The sequence below is a fragment of the Postia placenta genome (assembly GCF_002117355.1).
Source record: "Postia placenta MAD-698-R-SB12 unplaced genomic scaffold POSPLAscaffold_8, whole genome shotgun sequence".
NCBI classification, from domain to species: domain Eukaryota; kingdom Fungi; phylum Basidiomycota; class Agaricomycetes; order Polyporales; family Adustoporiaceae; genus Rhodonia; species Rhodonia placenta.
The window spans coordinates 1,479,088-1,497,336 of NW_020169839.1; the positions used below are offsets into that span (position 1 = coordinate 1,479,088).

Here is an 18,249-nt window from a genome sequence, read left to right on the forward strand (position 1 = left end):
CAAATCTTGTTCCTACCTTCGGGAGAATCCCCACAACGCCCCATAAGGTAGCTCTGCGGAGTCCTACAGCACGATCTGCGCGCTATTGGCCGCCGCTTTGCCCTCTCCGCTCATTTGCTCCCGTCGGAGTGACGACCTGAACTGCTCGCTTGTGGCACGGTGTCTTCGGTTCAGTTGGCATAACGGCGTACACTATCTGCAGAAGGTGTACTCAGAAACATTGTCGAGGGCTGCGACATACGGCGGCTATCGCCTGGACACCCCTCCTCAAGTTCGGTAGCTCGAACTCAGTCCAAGTTTCCCAGCACGATATAACAGCGGACTAGTAAGAATATGGACGCTTTCTGGTTGCTCCTCTGTTTGCTGCCTTCAATCTTGGCTATGGCACCTGTACCGAGACTACCCTAGCTTCAATTTGATCCTCACTTCACCCACGAAAGAGTTTGCATATTGACGACTAGTTCTAGTCTCGACCAGCCGTCGGCCCTGTAGACTGTAGAGATATTACGCCACAGTGATAGCGATCCAGGCTTGACATATAGCATGACTATACCGCTGTAGACTTAATTGGGGAGGGTAACAATATCACAATACCCATCCTCGACAGCCGTGTACATCCCATCGGTCAGGACCCTGCATGCACATTAGCCTCTGCCTAATCCCCCCCAGCCGCAGATTGCCGTCCCATTTACTCAAAACACCTTAAGTTGGGAAACAAGTACTGCACGCATTCTGCGAGCAGCAGTTCGTCCGCGCCCTTGCGATCCGCGAGGCAGAGAGTCGCCACCAAGTGGTTAGGCCGCAGCGCGCCCGCGCGGCACGCGGCCACGTCTAGCTCAACACAAGAGCAGTCGAGAGCGAGCCCGCACGCGCGTAGCTGTGGACAAAGCGTGAGCATTCGCGCGAGACTCGAGAGGGTAAGGGTGGAGGCGGCGTGCCAGCCGTGCATGGCGCCGAGACTGAACACCTCCAGCTGTGGCCGCGCGGACAACATCCGTGTGAGCGACGCCTCCTGCATATCGTAGATGGCGCTGAACTCGACGACGAGCGTGCGCAGCTGAGTGAACGCGGCAAGGGGCGCGAGGGTGTGTGCGTCGACCACGAAGGCTCTGTATCTGCTTGGCATGTCCGCGTTCCAGCTGCGATATGGGATATAGTCGTCGTTGGCGGTGTCGAGAAGTGTGACGTTGTGTAAGGAGGCGGGATCGCAGACGGTGTGGAGTTCTGAGAGGAGGCTGAAGATGAGGTCCGCGACTGGACGCTCGCTGACGTAAATTGAGAGCACCTCCAGCTCGCAGGAGCGTGCGGTCTTGAGCAGCGCGAGACATACGCCTAGTGTACGTGCATGCAGCTCAAGAACCCGCAGAGAGGAGAATGTGAGAGCGGTAGCGTCGTGTACAGCCCCCACGTCCGTGTCATCGAGGAAAAGCTGGGCTTCGCGCAGGAAACGCATACCTGCCAGATTCATGATGTCCCGGAAGGCGAGACTGGGAACGTACTGCCTCTTCTGTGCCAGCCATCGGCGAAGAGCTGTTCCTATCACTGGACGCGTGTGCGGTTGTAGTTCGTTGACCAAGAAGCGCGTGAGGTCAGGGCAGTGCAGTCGGATAGAACGAATGAGAGCTGTTGTGAAGGCTCGCGCGTCATCACGGCGCAAGTGGTGTGTGAAGTCCAGCGAGACTGTGTTCAGAGTCGGTGCGGCGATAAGAGGGACGTAAGGCAGCGTCTTCGGGTCCATTTTACCAGAGGACCAATGAAGATGCCGCAGAGAGGGTAGGAGGGGCAAGCCAGGATGCTGAGCCACAAACGCCTCCAGTAGTGTGTAGTTTAAGGCTGCATATGAGTGCAACGATCCATCAGGGTGACGCGGGTCGCACCCAAAGACCTTGATGCGGGATGCGTATTGACGGAATCTGGTCCAATCGTCTGGAAGAAGAGGGCGCACGATCGTCTGTATGTTATAACATCCTGTATCAGCTGAAATCTACGTGGTTCCCTCTTAGTTGTCGCTAAAAACGTACCACGACGCTTTTGCCATAGAATGCCCATGCGGTAGGAGGTAGCGTGCGGATAAGTGGGTCCAAAGACTCTTGCGAATGCCATAAACGATTCAGAGCGGGGTCGAGGAAATCACGACACGTGAGAGCAAGGGCAACGACAGCTCGCATTCCCTCCATCCCCTCACTACTCATAAAGACGTGGTCTATGATGACCTCCAAGATCTCGCTGATTTCGAGGCATTTATACATAATGTTGGCCCCTAGACTTCTATGCATGTCCTCAGCAGAGAATACGCAGAGCTTGTCGCAAGACTTACTTTGCTGGACACTCATCTTTGGCATAGTCTAGCTGTGACAGATGCTTTCAGACACAGCAGCTAAGTTGTCTTGGGCGATTCGCCCCACGGTGGCAGCGTCTCATATTTCCCCGGCCGCCGCAAGACGCAAGCATAATACATTACCTCTTTGAGCACACTGAATCTTGGGGACATCAGCACACAAGAGGCAGTCAAAACAAATGCCGATGACATCACAACATCCACTGGTCACAAACTATCATCAGGAATCCACACAAAGAACACGCAAAAGATGAATTATCTTGTAAATTGACAACAAGTTAACAACATTCTAGTGATGTGTTAAGGTTAGGGTTAGGACAGCTTAGGAACCAAAAAAAAATAGCCCACCCAGCCCGAGGGCCGAAATGGAACAGGGAAATATTGAGACGGTGCATGAGCCGAAGCCCATACAAACCGCAAGGTCCCCCTGAGGACATGGTCGCCGTGCTATGAGAGGTCCCCACGGCCCACATTCCTAGGTAAGTGAAGAGGAATGTGCCATCAAGGTAAGTATGAGGTGTTTGTATGCCTGGCAGTCGCTTATGTAGCCCCGCGCTGTATGCGCACGGACCAGCACTTTGTTTGGTAGGCGGCGATGCAACTCTCTCAACTTCAGTCTGCAGGTCTACATTGATCGTGTATCGACACGATTGAATATACGACTGGTTGTTGCTATTACCTGCAGCTGGATTCGACACGCGTTCGCACTCAAACTGATAACAACACGACATTGCCTCTGTTGCGCTTCTCAATTCTGAATGAAGTTGGCGCGGAAGGAGGTTCCAACCCACACTGACCATGTATAAAAAACTTGAGTTACGGTATGGATGAGCTTGACTTAGATTATGGAAGTGAGTTCCCGCCGCAATGGCTACGTGAGCCTCAGTACTACTAGGATGGCCACGCTCACACCACCCTCGCCGTTGGCCATCGTCTTGAAAAGAATTTCTCAAAGACACCTGTATGGGCGCGGCGCGGGGAGCAGGCCCAGCCTCTCCATTCACGCTCATGCATGACATCTGCATCGAGTACTCGCCTTGCAGTAATGGCATGCAGCGTGGTGTTGTGTTCGCTAAGGAACTATTGCATTAGTGGGACACCTGCACCGTTACGTTGATCGCACCGGGAGCGGTTCACGATGTATATTAGCAAAAACCTGTGTGCTGACAATGGCGGCCTGCCCGCCGAGCCTATGAGACACTGACCCTGAAATTGAAAGCGGACGTAGCACTTCGATTCCCAGCCCATCACTGCTTCCGTGCATATGCCTTCACTTCAGAGAAGGAACGCGCTGTCAACGTTCGCAGCCTCCATAGCGAATAGCGCAGCGTAGTTCCTATTCGTACCGCCGTTCTTAACGCGCGCTGCCGGACGTGCTGTATCGCCGTATCGTCCGATGACCGGCAGATAAAAGAGACGACTAGACTGCCATATTTCCGTGTGGAGGAAACCAATTCGAGCCCCACCTACAGAAAAAGAGACACCAATGGCTGATGCCAAAGTTGCCGCATTGTCCTATAACGCCATCAAATGATTGAGGCTCTATCATCGTGGTAGGGCGCATGTACACTCCAGGTCCTTACCAAATCTGGCCATGGATGGCAGAAGCACACGTTCACGACTCTACCCATAAGCGCATGGCATACTGCCAGCGCACGGACATTTGAGTCGGGGGGAGCGGTGTGCACATGCCATACCCCGTCCGAGCCGTCCTCCGCGATCGGCTCGAGGGACAACATGCTTGTCGCATCGCGCGGGGTCGCCAAGTCGATGATTCCGATCATGCGCCGTTCATGAGCACATGCAATGCAAAATTATGTGCTTGAGTTCAGAGTTCAGAGAGAAGCATGCTAGCGATACTCGAGAGAACGAGGGGACGCCGCCTGTTCCCTGTAGCCTGCCACAAGAGTCGCGACAAGAGCGAGCAGAAAAGGTGCAGATCATGCATGGACGTGCGGACATTTAGCGCAACCTAGTAGCAGACGGACATGAAGCACGTATGCATTGAAGCGAGGCTAGTTGCTAGAGGTGCTGAGAGCTTCTACTAGCGCCAAGCGGGTTAGAACGCGGAGAACCGTCCGATCGTAATGGACACCGACCCAGTTTACCGACCAGTTTACCGGTAAACTACCTAAGGCAATTAGAATCCGAGTAGACTTGGATCTAGGCGATCGGTAATAGGTATTGCAGCAGAGCATCGTGTCCTGCAGAATTCCTGCAAGACATCCCGACACTGTCTCCCCGCAAAAAGGCAGCAGCGCGGAGTTCTGGCGAGCTCGCACAATGTTTGCACAGAGGACTGGGTACTGTAGCTGACGGTTAATGTCGAGATTCAGGCGCTTTGGGCTGTTAACATGCAGTGATCAACCGTGTGTTAACTAACGTAAATAACAACGGTAAATTTAACATGCTAATCCACCGCGGTAATTCTCACCGGGTGCATCGTTGGCAACGATGCCGGCGGACCCGAGCTGGACGACCAGGCACCGGTGACCGCAGCGGCCGCGTAATGAACGGTCTAGATGGGTGGCTACCGCGCCAGAGATCATCATCAAACGCGTCCGCAGCGCTCGACACGACGGTAGATCACGCACCATGTCCTTATAAAACATGGTCGTCGCAACGGGCACAATCCCACGCTCTTTTCTCCGTTGTTCATCGCCCCTGCCCTCTCTCCGGTCGATCCAACGGTCGCGACCGCGTCGAGCACGACACCACATTCATTCCGCACAAACACATTCGCTACTGACGAACCACCACAACTATCATCATGCTCTCGCTTGTCGCAGTCTCGACGCTCCTTCTCGGCGCAAACGCGCTCACCCCCTCCAACATCATGCGCCGCACCGACGGTTCCCTCACTGGCATCAAGTACACCGGTGTCGGCGGCTCGGGCAGCTATCAGGAGGTCACGAACATGGTCGCGGGTACATGGCCTTCCTGCACGGCCAACCCTTCGTGTGAACAGTCTCCCAAGGAAGTCAGCGGTGAGTCGCGCGTCTGTACATTCTACAATCGGCTCTATGCGAAGGAGGGGCATTCTGCAGCCCGGGGGAGGGGCGTCGCCAGAGCGTCATTCAAGCCCGTCAAATGAAATTTCATTAAACATTTGCTTGTGGGCGTCTATCGAGGATTGAGCTTGGTCGGTTCACTTGTGCCATCCCGTGCTGAGCGGGTCTTGTATTCCAGGCAACCTGGCTCCCTTCGATGATGAGATAACCGTTGCGTTCCGTGGACCCCTGAATGTCAAGAACATCGCCGTTTATCAGCCGGGCAACAGCTCAGCCGCTACCTGGTCACAGACGAGTTCCTGGGCTGCAGGCGGTGACACCAACAACCTCGTTTTCATGAACAACATGGGAGGAGGTCTGAGTGGGGAATGGACCAGTGAGTTGCATGTTCCTGCCCAATCGAAACCTCGTAACTGAGCGGCTGCAGTATGTGGCGGCGCTAGCCAGTCGTACGCCAATGGGACCTGGGACGGTTCTGCCGCCTCCCCCACGACTGGAACCTCGGGCTATCTTCCTGAGACCATGGAAATTGTGAGTGTTTATACTTCTTCTACAGTAAAGCAATGCTGATAGGTATACGCCCTAGAACATCATGACGAATGAAACCTGCGCGGATAGCGCTTGCAGTGGTTTCTCGCGCGGCACGGCAAACCACGGCTGGTCGGGCTCCAAGCTCATGGTGCTGACGTTCAACATGCCCCCGTCGTCCGACGCAAGCAACGTCCCCGCCATCTGGGCGCTCAACGCACAGGTGGTGCGTGCGGCACAGTACGGCTGCAACTGCCGTGGCGAAGGCGGCAACGGAGGTTGCGGCGAACTCGACATCCTCGAGGTGATCGCGGGCAGCGACATCGACAATGCCATCTCCGAGATCTACTCGTTCAAGGGCGCGACCGGCTCCGGCGCGAGCGCGTTCCCGCGGCCGACGGGTGACGACGTCACGTATGGCGTGATCTTCGACGTGCAGAGTGATACCATCGCGATCCAGCAGTTCACGGAGTGGGACTTCACGCAGAACGCGGTGCCGCGCAGCATCATCGAGGGCTACCTCGGCGCGTCCGGCGCGATGGCGGTGTCGTTCAGCTCCAACGCGCGCCGCGCAGACCGCCGCTCGATCTTCGGTGCGCACCGCCGCCACCACCACTAGAGGCCGCTGCGCCCCTGACCTGACCGCGCGCCGTGTCCAGTGTGGCTCGTGCTCGCGTCCACCCTCTTCTGGTTCTGGCTAGACTAGACGTACTCGTCTCTATACCTATACCTTCTAAGTTGTTGTTTTCTCATACCTTCGCATCAACGGGTTGACTTATTTGCCCTTGTTCACGTTCTTCCGCGCGCCAGCCGCCCGCGTGGCGCTCGGCCGCCACGTCTTCCCGCTCGTCGTCTCCTCTGAGCCTAGCTGCTCGCTATCTGTCGCATTGCTGCCGCTGTTGTCGTACCTGGTGTAGCCGCCGACTCTGCGGAGAATGTCCATTTAGTGTTGTTGTCCGGACTGCAGAGGCTGTTGAGGTCTTGATGCACTCGGGTGATCGGTCTGGTAAGTGCTCATTCGGGGGTAGCTGTATGAGGTCAGAAATGCGAGTACTCGACCAAGTGTTCGGTCACGCATTACAACTGTGGCTGAACTGATAGACTGGGGCAACTGGCGTGTCACGGGCACAAGGCCTGAACACTCTGGTACAATATAAGGGTGACCTCTAGCTCAATGCGGTTTACGCGGTAGCATAATAAGTCCTGGCATTCAACATCTCACAGAATCTAGCCACACTCATCAGCATGCTGAGCTTCAGGGATACTCTTGAAATAGACATCAGAGGCAATGCTCCGGGACGCCTAAAGCTGTACATCGGATCGGATGAGACGATTCCAAACCCACCGATGCGCCGTTTCAGATCACGTCTGTGATCGCAGGTGCCTTGTAAGTATCGGGCAAGCATAATTCATATAATGAGCAAGGGGCGCCATGCCCCGATGAGCCCTGCCGGTGGGCAGTCGAAGAAATGCAGGAGGTAGGTCTTACTCGCAATATGGGTACGGCACATGTATTCATGGCTGTCCCAGGGCGTTCCATGCGTTCCTCAGTCAGCTGAGCTCTTCCGTGACATACAAGCCCATGCAGTATAAAAATCGATTGTCTGCATGACGGCGGGCATCAAACATTTGGACCATGGTAGAAAGTTCGGGCTTCATCCGCACGAGCACGAGCGCAGTCTCGAGCAGCGGATGCTGTTGAAGCCTTTCATAAATGCTGCCAGTATGTCATGCCCATCGCTTATGGCAAGACAGCGCCCACTTCATACTCGAACTCCGAAATACTCCACTACAGGTTTTCGGGAAAAACTAACCTCTGATGCGTCGATCGGGACTTGTTAACTTGAGTGAGGAGAGAGTTATCTGGATTGGCCCAGAGGTATCGCATATCATTGCAAACAGTAAAACTCGTCAATCGGAAGATCGATATTAAAGACGAAGAGCCCATGGCATGCGTCAAACTACAATATTCGACGCTGTTCTTTGCTAATTGAGGACATGAACGTAGCAATGATCACGCAGAGAGAAAGAGAAACGACTCTGCAGAGCCTTAGCTACGGGTTGCAGCACGAGCGAGTCCTCGCGTATTTGTTAGCGATTCCACACCGATAGGGGCTTAACAGAGTCCTCGCCCGTATGTCATAGTCAGAGTAGTGTCCCCTGTGTCAAGCACACAACCTAACAAAGCATAAACCTCGCAGTCTTTGGTATCACGAAATCGCTACTAAATCGACACTTGACTGAGATATGGCGCCTGCGTTTGCAATGCAAATGTGTCCGAGTAAGTGTCAGCAGGAAGAGGCGGCTCATCCTGGCTCATAGACTGTGAGACAGATGTGCCCATTGATACATCACCGTTGTCATCGTCGACGTTGGACTGCATGACGGCATCTTGCCCGGTAGGGTTAAGGACCATCTCCCCGGAAGTGAACGAGCGAGTACTACTCTGCAAGCTGAATATGCTCTCTGCAGATGAATCCGTTATAATTATAATGGTGAACAGTAGTGATGGCCCCCCGAACACTCACGTTGGCTGTCATACAGTGCCTGGGTACGAATGGGCGGATACGGATCAGCAGGGTATGATGGAGGATAACGCTGCAATTGTGACTGAGACTGGGATTGGGGTTGGGAATGCGACTGAAACCGCGACTGAGACTGAGACTGGGATCGACAACGCGGGAGCGATTGCGGTTGCGACTGAGATTGCGACTGCAACTGCGACTGCGACTGAGATTGTGTATGCAGTTGTGATTGTGAAAGCGGATACACGATGGACGGAGACGTCTCAACGTTCGTCGTAAGCTGTGACTCAACATCGCGAGCAGACGACGACGAATCAGAACTGTCTCTACGGGACGTGCCGAATGGCGTTATGGGCGACGTTTTGTCCGGCGATTTTTCAAGCCCCCGTGGGAGGGGTAAAAGAGCAGCAGTCGCTGGAGAGACACGTTTCCGTTGAGAGGCGGGGCGGCTTGCTGTCCACCGTGGTGGTCCACCAGCGTTTATAGCAGCAACAGAGTTCAAAGCGTCCGCGACGAGATAATTTAGAGCTGGGGAGGGAGGTAGAGAGTTTGGGACAGGACTGGGCGACGACTGGGCTGCGTAGCTTGCGAAGGAACCACGAGCTTTCAAAGGTGGCGTAGTAGGCCTCACGGGAGACCGCGATTGTGACGGCCCGAGAGATGGCTCACGCTGAAGTTTATCATGGGTGCTAGACTGCTCAGGACCTGATCCTGTGGTCGGGAAGTCCGAAAATTGGGTAGGTATGGCCTTCATGAGGCTGTCTACATATATGTCAGACACTACGGGTTGAATTTACCGACAGAGCCAAGATACACACCAGTACCGCCGCTTTGACCAGTATATGCTCGCAGGTGCGCATCCCAGTCATCCTTTTCTACCTTCAAAATGTTATCAAAATGCTCTTGTCGAAGGTGGTCCAGGAGATCGCGACTTTGGTAGAATGTACGGGGACACCAGTTCCAGTTACAGTGCCACCGATTTGGTAGAGTCTGCCGGTTGTCAACCATGTCCCCGGAATTAAAACAACAAGTAACAGAGCGTTGTTGCCCCTTGAAGGTTTGCGGATTGAGCCTTGGATCACAATGTATTGGTCGTCCCCTTGTGTGACACACGCGGCGCGTGTATTACACGTGATATGTGACATTCCGAATATCGTGACATCTTCTTTTCACAGCTGTTCACGGCCTCCAGGGCTCTGCGGCCACTCTGATCTGCAGTGCCTTTGATTCGTCTGTGCGCTGGAGTAACTGGTGGCTGTACGGTATAGTCTTATCGAATACACGAACTGCTAGACCTTTTTGCTGGCGAGATGCGCTGAGAATCGGATTTGGACGTCTCATTGTCTGTGAGTATGCTTCTCTTGTATTGCCCTTCGAAACGTTATAAGCTTCTGCACGCGTCGGTATCCCGAGACCATAACCAGCAGCCTGTGCGCTACATAAAAAGGCAATGATGCTGCAGCGACGCGTCAATTGAAAGAAACTAGGACGCTGAGGGCACCCAAGCGCTAACGCACACGCGATCAGCTACAGTCACGGTAGCCTACGTACGGATGCGCAGATAGTGCCTCGATTGTTGCTTCGATTCCTTTCACAGTCTGGGACCGCTTTGCTGTGCTCCATCATATATAGTGTGAGCAAGGATTTAATGCAGTCCCGCACCATTCTTACTGATCCTCGCACACCGCCACCGCCACCACTACCACCACCACCACCACCACCACCACTATTGCAGCTAACAAATCCTCGAGATGCCCAAGCGTGTACCCACCCCGCCACCAGCAGACGATGAGCCGCGTTACCTCACCGTGGTATTTCCCTACCCTTTGTACGCTGATATGGAGCGCGAGCCTGATCGCATCGCATTCGTCTACTGGATGGCAAGCTGTATCGGCAGAGACAACCTTCTTGCCCTCTTCCACAAGCCAAGGGTATGTTATCTGTGTGGCCCAGGTGTGATTGCTAATCGGTGCGATTGACCATCATGTGCCTAGTCTTCGAACATGGTGATCATCGAGGTTCCGCGGCGCTACCCAGGGTTCTCCACTGTCCTAGGCGAGCACCGATGGTCGGAGTTTTTGCGGCAACCGTCCGACGAAGAGAAAACCAAAGTGTCGAAGGTGTTCTACTGCACGTACAGGTCTGGACGCGAGGTAGAGAAGTATGGTGAGTAGAAGCAGTGCTGCATTATCATCAAGATGTGACCCGGGACGGCGGCGGAAAGGCTGGAAACGTATCTTCATTCTGGACAGCTTTTACGAGACACCGCAGAAAAAGCCAAAGTGGCTTAGGATCAACGAGTGAGTCTTGATGTCAACTGCATTATTGAATATCAACCCACAGATCGCGCGTGACCATAGCATCATCAAGCACCCTTACCCCAAGACGTATCGTTGCGAGGTACCCCCGGAGGACAAGACACGCGAGCCGCTATGCAGACCACTTCCTGTGGAAACTTTCCCTCGGCCACCTCCTGTGCGTCCGCCTACAGTAGGTACACCAGAATGGGCCAAGGCAAAAGAAGCAGAAGCCCTAGTGTCTGCCAAAGTGAAGCTGCCCAAGAATGCATGGAGTGCAGGCGCCCCCGCGAGCCTCAAGAGTGCCCAATCAACCAAGGCGAAAGGAGAGCAGTCTGAGCAGCCTGGAGTCAGTCTCGGTGTCATCAACATGAGTGGCTGTACGTTAAGTTTTGTAACATAGCTCGGGAAATTGTGCTGACTCCAAGCTGGTGCAGGGGCTCGAGGACCTAATGGCCCCACGCTCCCCCCAGGTCTGCTATCACCCCCTGTTTTATCGCGGTCAAATACTGGAGCCAGCATCCCTGGCAGCACTTCCAGCGACAGCAGCAGTAGCAGTGGAGGCGCACACCGTCCTCCCCCGGGCCTTTCGCGTCTCAGGGGTGGAGAGGCGTCCCCTGCGCTCACTGGCAGCTCCGGCGTCAGCTCTACCTCCAGCTCAGGAGGCAATGCCAGCTGCGCCACCCCCATCGAGCCGGAACCCGATCACGTTGTCGTTGCTGGCGGACAACGCGGACTAGGTCGCAATCCCATGGCAGATGACCTTTACGGAGAGGACGAAAGCGACGGGTCAGGACCTACGGAATCCAGCATCGATTTCATACTCGAACCGGATGCTTCGGAGAGTGACGATGAAGAGTTTGAAGTCCCTTTCCATACACCTGGGCCACTTGGGACGGAGATGGAAAGGCGCACCTCGTGGGACAATGCTGAAGCCATGTCGGAGGCGCAGACGCAAGACCACAACCACAGGGGGGGTGGCGATGTCGAGCCCGCGAGCACGGACACAGACACAAACTTGTGGGGAGACAACCAGACCGAGGCAGAGCCAGCCAAAGAGTGGGAATGCCCTACCCACGGCGCACGTTGTAGCAGAGGGTTGTGCACCGAGTATGGAAAATACAAAGCTGGAAAGAACAGGGCGGAGAGGGAAAGGGAGAGGGCGAACAACGCTGGCAAACATGGCAAGAAGGCCAAGCAACAGAGCGGGCGTGATGGTACGTCTGGCATAGTCGACCTGCTGAACATGCGAATACTCAAAGCTCTGGACAGGTTCAGGCTCCGATGGTCCTTGGCGAACAGGCAGCTCGAAAGGCCACAGTCCCGCCACAGGAGCCAACAACATCGCGGTCCGGCCGAAGCCGGATCGGTTCATGAACAGAGACGCCGGCAGAGAAGCCGCTAGCTCACTCGCCCGCGAGACGAGCACGACAGGCAGCTCAGGACCCTCTACGATAGAGGCCCCCACCATGCCTGACCGCCTCAAGAATGGCCGCCAAGGCTCAGCTCTCTCTGACACAGAGCCCTCTCGCGGAGGGAAGTCGATTCCTTCCAGGCTCATGCGCCTCGATCGGAAGGGCGAGTCAGCCACGTCCAATAACAGAACATCCAAGTCCTCCAGCGCAGCTTCTGGAGTTCCACCGATGCCCCCACATCTCATGAGGCAGAGCAGCACCACAGCACCCAGTGAGAAACCGCCCAATCCGCCTCCACAGAACAACGCGATCCCGCCCAGGCCTCAGCGTTTTAACAGTGGCCCCGCTAAGAACGCCAACAAGACCTCCACGCCTGCCGAGATCCCGCAGATGCCTGCATGGCTGGTCAGCAAACCCACGCGAGACGCCCCGACGAAGGCTGAATGGTTGGAAGAGAATGGTGAACATGTATCCGGGCGCAAGACGCCCACACAAGCAGCACCGAACGGGAACGGCCCCCGTGGGAGTGCTGACCCATGGGACTTGGACTACCGTCCGTCTTTGAGGATGAACGTGGCTGATTCTGACGTGCAGTCGATCGCGGCGAGCACGACGGGCGGCTGGGACAACGTCTCGGAGGGCCCGTGGGGTGGCGGCAATACCGTGAAAAAGGACAAGGCCACTAAGAAGGGAAAGGCCGCCGAGAAGGGGAAAGCTGTTAAGAAGAACGGAGGTGAGCAACCAAAGCGCAGCTGGGCGGACGAGATGGAAGAGGAGGATGCGCGTCCCGCCGCTGAAACTGATGAGGAAGACGCGCACTCTGTTGCTGAGACCGATGGCTGGGGCTCTGCATCGAAGGGTCCCTGGTAAGTATGGATAAGTTTGTGACTGATGATGTTTCAGTCGCGGTCGATTCGACACTGTTTCTTGCTTGACATTTGTTGAGTTGAGCTGTACTATGGTTTACCAGTGGATGGCCAGGTTTGTGATGCTGCAACAACCAGGCACTCCACTGCCCTCGAGGTTATATGGACACCTACGTTTTCGTATGCCTACTCTCACCTCCAACTTGCATGAGAGTGAACGGATAAGTCGCTGAGGAGTTTCTTCTTTCGAGTGGTTTGACAGCGATGTCACGCCCGAGAACAGTGGCCACGACGGACTCAAGCGGAGTCTGAAAATGGACCTGTCATGCATGTTAATCGCCGTGGCCCGTGGGCCTGCGAACCGAGCGGACCTCTAAATCGGCACTGTCACACTGATGTGACGGAGTGTTACCTGGCCATAGTAACTGCTGTCGATTTGTACGCTGCAAGTCGAGCTGGGATCAATTCTTCGTCAATATCATTACCGACTTGTGTACCTTTGTGGTTTTGACGAGCCACTGTCTTTGATGCTTGTTGTCGCTTTGTTATGTTAAGATTGGTGTATATGCACCACAAGTACAATGTACCTAGAAATCAGTGATACATACATACATCCTCAATGTGATCTAGTATTCAGGACACATCCTCCCCATGAGTCTTCAACCACCTCTTCACCACATTAGGCATGGGGCACGCCGAAGAGTCCCCTTTTCCTTCTGTCTGCTTATACATAGATTGGCAACACTTGTAAAGGGTGCGCAAATGTTGATCGCATTTTTCTGGACTGTAAGTGTTCTTGTTGAGGCATGACTGCAGAGTGCATGCTATGCAGATAGACAAGGGATCCTCAGCTAAAATGCAACATAGCATGAACAGAACACACCCTCATCTTGACAGGGGGGCTGCGGGGAAACTTGTTTCAAATCATGGGACAAGATCCTTCAAATGTTTACTACTCACTGCCATGCGGATATAAACACTATCGGCGATTCTGGATTCAAGATACGTTCTGGTATTTGTTTTTATGATGAGTTTATGATTACAGACATAACGGATGGTTCACCGCGTTCGAATACGCACGACTCCACTTATGACGAACGACGCTCACTAGACGCGACGCGTCTCAGTCACGTGCCCGCATGCGCCGCTGTACACGTTGCTTATGTTCTGTCACAAACCAATAGCTATGCACACACTACACCCAAACAGGTCGTTCGTCTGATGCTCTTTATTTGTGTGGCGGCCGAAGCTAGATTTGAAGCTGGTAAGATCCGAAAGCGCCATCTTGAGCTCGAATACCCAAAAGAGAATCAGATATGGGCGACCTCACAGTGATGCTTCATTTCTTGATATCCATGACATTGACCTGCTCTCAGATCATGGCCATGTTGATTCTGGCTAGATTGAGTAGTCATCAATACTGTCTCACTGCCCCGCCTTCCTGTGCATGCATGACGTAAAACTCCGATGAGCCCGTGTACCGCTATCTGAAAATGGTGGCTCTCGTTTGAAACACCAGGGATGGGGCGGTGGTATGTCTGTAACTCGTCCCAACCATGGCTCGGACAGTATATACTCGTCCCTTGACACTTTGCGCATGTGCTTCGCATCGCGCTTTCGGGATCATAGCGCCAAGGTCATTTCGACGGTGAGTATTCCATCCTGTTTAGCCCTCAACACGTTCAATGCCGTCTAAGGTGTGTCAAGGCGTGAATATCACAACGGCACATGTCACTGAACACACTGTTAGTTATCAAAGGGTACTCTCGCTGCTATTATCTCAGTCACGGTCATAATTGTAGTTTTTGGGCTCATTATGGTCCTTATCCTCATTCAACGACGGCGACGGACGTTTAGAACAAGCGGCGGCGGAAAGCAAGGTCCATATTTCGGACTGGAAGACGGGAGCGGCCCCGTGTCTCCAGTGTTCCCGTCATCCAAACCGCTCCTCGATAGTGCACATTCGACGCACGACGCAGGCGAAACTTCGGGCGATCCTCCCAAGCTTTCGCAGCATACCGGGTACTCATATAGAGGATCCGAATGGGACATCCCTCATCGAGCTGTATCACCCATACGCCCTAACCGTCGCGAAGACTTCACGATGGACGATGCGCAGCTGGCGAATACCCTTAGGCAGTCGTCTACGCCTCCTTCCCTACACTCCTTCCATCCTATATGCAAGGAGCCGTCCCGAGGTCTCCTCGAGCGAGTCGCCTCGGCGTTCACTCAGTCCAAGCCACCGCACGTGGATCCGTATACGATTGGCGTGTCTTCGCCTGCCTCGCACGTGGGGCGCGAGCAGACACCCCCACCCCGCCAGTCGACCGGAGAGCTCACACCTTTCCTGCGCGTGGACACGTCGACGCACTTGTCCTCACGCCTCGACCCCGCCTCTGAGGTCCCCAGGTCTGCGGACCCGTGGGCCGGAGAGGATGCCGGAGCTTACTCGGGCTACCGGAAGCTGAACGTTCTCCCCACCTCCCCCACAGAGACATCGGCTTCACGGCGTACAGGCAGCGACTGGCGGCCAGACCTCCTCAGCCAGTCGTCTCCGTGGGGGAAAGTCCTCGGACCCGCCCACCCGCCTCTCACAGTCGTCAACGGTGCGGAGTCACCGACAGCGCAGATTAAGACCCATAGTGCATTCCACTCCACGCCTGAGTATGGACAAGTCGCCCCGGAGGTCTCGAGTGACTTGATACCTCGCCCACTTCCAATACCTTTGGTTACCCGGAAGCATAAGTAGGCGGGCAGTCATTAGTAAATGCTTCTCAATCAAATTGGTTCTCACTCGTTCTGACTGTCAGAGTGCCAACAAGCGCCAATTGTTTTGCGTGAGATCTTGGTGGGTGTCACTCAGCGTGATCATTACGATTGGTGGAACTCGCAGAAGACATTCGATTGAATAGTGGCTAAAGATACAAACTATAATACACGAAGGGGCGGGCATATTAGGCATACAGGGGTAAGGGGAAGGCATACTTACAGGACGCATAGTAGGATAGGGCATATCGGCATACATGAGCGAGTGGCATGATACAGATGACGAGCGAACCACCATGAACGAACCGTGACAATGCAGCCTCGAGGCGCGGCAACATTCAATCCTCTTCCTCTGACTCGTACTCTTCTTCGGACTCGTGCGACCCCTCACACGAAGTTGGCGGGTCCGTCAGTGGGGAGGAGCCGCGGGACGAGCTGGACGAGACAGACGACGAAATAGGGGGCGGCGAACTTGTGCCAGGGTCCCGAAGCGAGGGCCTGCTGGCGGATGGCTTGGCCTTGGGCGCTGCCGGGCGTCTCCGCTTACGTCCTGATTCCAATGCCGACGTCGACAGAAAAGATTCAAGCGCAGGCGGTTCGTCCAAAGGCAGCCCAATGTCCAGCAGGTCTTGAGGAACATCATCCAGCGGCATCAAATCCGCGACAGGGTGGTCTTGTATCAAGACTTCAAATCGGGTGATGTCAAATGGATGGCGGCCGAAATCGTATGGTAGCGTCTCTCCCTTGGGCAGCTTCACATCCTTACAGGTAGTCTTCATGTGCCGCGAGAGCGCGTCCACTCTTGAATAGCTTTTCTCGCACAGACAACGATAGGCCAAGGGGTGCAGGTGGACGGTGTCCACGTGGCGGAGCGGTTCCTTCACCCCATAGATGCACTGTCCGCAAATCTTGCAATAATGCGCCTTGCTCTTGCCTTCTGGGTTGACCGGTGACGTCCGCACTCTCACTTGCTTCTTGCGCTGTGGCGGCGGGGACTTGGACTTCCTGCATGCCGGCTTTGCCGTCTGAGGCGTAGAATGCAGATGAGTATGGAACTGGATATGACGGAAAATAACACTGACGGTTCGCTGGGCCCTGCTCGGCTGCGCGCGCTTCTTCTCGGCCGCCGCGGGCGCACTGATTGCAGACCGCTGCTGTATATCACCCTTCCACATGTCAACATCAAGAGCCTCACGCTTGACCTTGGCTGCCGACCGGGTCGTGATAGTAGACCCATAACCTGCGCCATACACCCCAAATGACGCAGAGCTAGCCACAAACGATGCAGAGCTAGGCCTGGGAACATTTCTAGAACGAGGAGCGAGCGGAGGCCTGGCGGACAATGGTTCCTGTTGCGGCGGAGCTACTTGAATAATGGATGGTTCTGCTTGCGCTGTGCTGTCGGACTATTGGGGCTGTATTAGCAAACAAAAAGACAGTGATAGAGGATGTGGCGTACGTTCTCATTGATGTGGCTTGGAGACTCTGGTGGTAAAGAAGCCTCCGCAGCAGCAGCAGCAACCCTAGAGAGAAGAGACAGCGCCGTACTGAATCTCGTGCCAGACGATGATATCTCTGCTGTGTCAACGTCGTCGACGTCCATTGGCACGTCCTCATCCTCGTCACCATCATACTCATCCTCCTCATCCTCCTCATCCTCGTCGCTGGTGCTCGGTGTCGAACGCGCCACACTTTGAGGCGGCGAGTCGAGTATTTGTGGCGAGGTGGCTGCTCTGTCCCCGGGTGTGCCACAACGCATTGGTTCGGCCTCAGCGTCGTCGTGGATCGCGATGAGCGGGAACTTGGCAGATACAGGAACACGGCAGCCGCCTAGGTGGAACTTGTGGTTGAACGACCATAGAACGAGACCACGGGGCATAATTTGCATTTTAACCTGCAAGAGCAGTCAGTCATCTATCGTAAGAAGAGGATGATGTGGCGCGGTACACGTACCGCCTTCTCGAACCCCTCCGCCCAACTGCGTGTGAGCGGGCAGGGGATCTCCTCGGGAATGTGGCATTCCGACATCCATTCGGGGGGCTTCAGGATCAGGCTTTGGATAGTTTCGGCGTCCATGGTCTTGAGGAAGCGAGGAGAGCGGCGGGCGTTTGGTGTTTAGGGGGGGAGAGGGCGTTTTCGAGCTCTTTTATAGCCGTGGTGGCGGGTTCGGCCAGGCCACAGCAACGGAATCAAGCGGAGTATAAGGTTGTGGCCACGGCGCTTGCTGTGGCCCCACGCCAGACACAAAACAATTTGTGCCGGAAATGGAGCATAGAGCGGAGCCTGCGGCAGTGACAGGAGAGAATGTGACATGATCCGGCTTGCCGCGGAAAGCTGCATTCAGCCCGCATAGGTCCATGTTCACTCGTTCGGAGCCTCTGCGAGGGGAATCAGACTCGCGAGAAGAAGTCTATGGCCATATGCTCACCTCACGAATGACGGCAATTCGTGATGCCGGCGAGGGCCAGGCACTGTGCTCGGAGAACAAGAGGGCAGGACAAAG

The 18,249-nt window shown here is 54.8% G+C and overlaps 8 protein-coding genes across 8 annotated transcripts; 4 read left to right on the forward strand and 4 right to left on the reverse strand.

Moving 5' to 3' along the window:
• Positions 1 to 586: 586 nt before the first annotated feature.
• Positions 587 to 2,342, reverse strand: POSPLADRAFT_1181788 (hypothetical protein; the record flags this gene model as incomplete). The annotated part of the gene is made up of 3 exons (XM_024488869.1): positions 587 to 1,951; positions 2,022 to 2,260; positions 2,318 to 2,342. 3 exons carry the CDS (start codon positions 2,340 to 2,342, stop codon positions 689 to 691), a joined length of 1,527 nt encoding a protein of 508 aa, XP_024338522.1. The 3' UTR covers positions 587 to 688.
• A 355-nt stretch (positions 2,343 to 2,697) lies between these two features.
• On the reverse strand, positions 2,698 to 2,859 carry POSPLADRAFT_1078685 (hypothetical protein; the record flags this gene model as incomplete). The annotated part of the gene is made up of 1 exon (XM_024482967.1): positions 2,698 to 2,859. A coding segment is annotated over one exon (162 nt), but the record flags the coding sequence as incomplete, so codon positions are not given.
• Positions 2,860 to 4,995: 2,136 nt separating this feature from the next.
• Positions 4,996 to 6,838, forward strand: POSPLADRAFT_1040161 (hypothetical protein). The gene is made up of 4 exons (XM_024477687.1): positions 4,996 to 5,325; positions 5,528 to 5,725; positions 5,777 to 5,880; positions 5,936 to 6,838. Exons 1-4 carry the CDS (start codon positions 5,109 to 5,111, stop codon positions 6,494 to 6,496), a joined length of 1,080 nt encoding a protein of 359 aa, XP_024338524.1. The 5' UTR covers positions 4,996 to 5,108; the 3' UTR covers positions 6,497 to 6,838.
• Positions 6,839 to 8,124: 1,286 nt separating this feature from the next.
• POSPLADRAFT_1047012 (hypothetical protein) lies at positions 8,125 to 8,839 on the forward strand (the record flags this gene model as incomplete). Its single annotated transcript, XM_024479180.1, has 3 exons — positions 8,125 to 8,158; positions 8,200 to 8,617; positions 8,641 to 8,839. 3 exons carry the CDS (start codon positions 8,125 to 8,127, stop codon positions 8,837 to 8,839), a joined length of 651 nt encoding a protein of 216 aa, XP_024338525.1.
• A 1,314-nt stretch (positions 8,840 to 10,153) lies between these two features.
• Positions 10,154 to 12,984, forward strand: POSPLADRAFT_1057504 (hypothetical protein; the record flags this gene model as incomplete). The annotated part of the gene is made up of 6 exons (XM_024480931.1): positions 10,154 to 10,333; positions 10,397 to 10,568; positions 10,627 to 10,702; positions 10,763 to 11,079; positions 11,137 to 11,916; positions 11,972 to 12,984. The coding sequence occupies 6 exons, from the start codon at positions 10,154 to 10,156 to the stop codon at positions 12,982 to 12,984; spliced, it is 2,538 nt and encodes an 845-aa protein (XP_024338526.1).
• Positions 12,985 to 13,613: 629 nt separating this feature from the next.
• POSPLADRAFT_1145226 (hypothetical protein) lies at positions 13,614 to 13,850 on the reverse strand (the record flags this gene model as incomplete). Its single annotated transcript, XM_024485778.1, has 1 exon — positions 13,614 to 13,850. The coding sequence occupies one exon, from the start codon at positions 13,848 to 13,850 to the stop codon at positions 13,614 to 13,616; it is 237 nt and encodes a 78-aa protein (XP_024338527.1).
• Positions 13,851 to 14,665: 815 nt separating this feature from the next.
• Positions 14,666 to 15,729, forward strand: POSPLADRAFT_1047014 (hypothetical protein; the record flags this gene model as incomplete). The annotated part of the gene is made up of 2 exons (XM_024479181.1): positions 14,666 to 14,677; positions 14,731 to 15,729. 2 exons carry the CDS (start codon positions 14,666 to 14,668, stop codon positions 15,727 to 15,729), a joined length of 1,011 nt encoding a protein of 336 aa, XP_024338528.1.
• A 355-nt stretch (positions 15,730 to 16,084) lies between these two features.
• On the reverse strand, positions 16,085 to 17,822 carry POSPLADRAFT_1034274 (hypothetical protein; the record flags this gene model as incomplete). Its single annotated transcript, XM_024477011.1, has 3 exons — positions 16,085 to 17,152; positions 17,206 to 17,640; positions 17,700 to 17,822. The coding sequence occupies 3 exons, from the start codon at positions 17,820 to 17,822 to the stop codon at positions 16,085 to 16,087; spliced, it is 1,626 nt and encodes a 541-aa protein (XP_024338529.1).
• Positions 17,823 to 18,249: the final 427 nt, after the last annotated feature.

Bases quoted from the DNA above. Each gene is read 5' to 3' on its own strand.
- POSPLADRAFT_1040161 (XM_024477687.1), top strand. From the start codon at position 5,109: ATGCTCTCGCTTGTCGCAGTCTCGACGCTCCTTCTCGGCGCAAACGCG. The intron at 5,326-5,527 runs GTGAGTCGCGCG...CTTGTATTCCAG, and splicing joins GTCTCCCAAGGAAGTCAGCG to GCAACCTGGCTCCCTTCGAT. The intron at 5,881-5,935 runs GTGAGTGTTTAT...TATACGCCCTAG, and splicing joins TTCCTGAGACCATGGAAATT to AACATCATGACGAATGAAAC.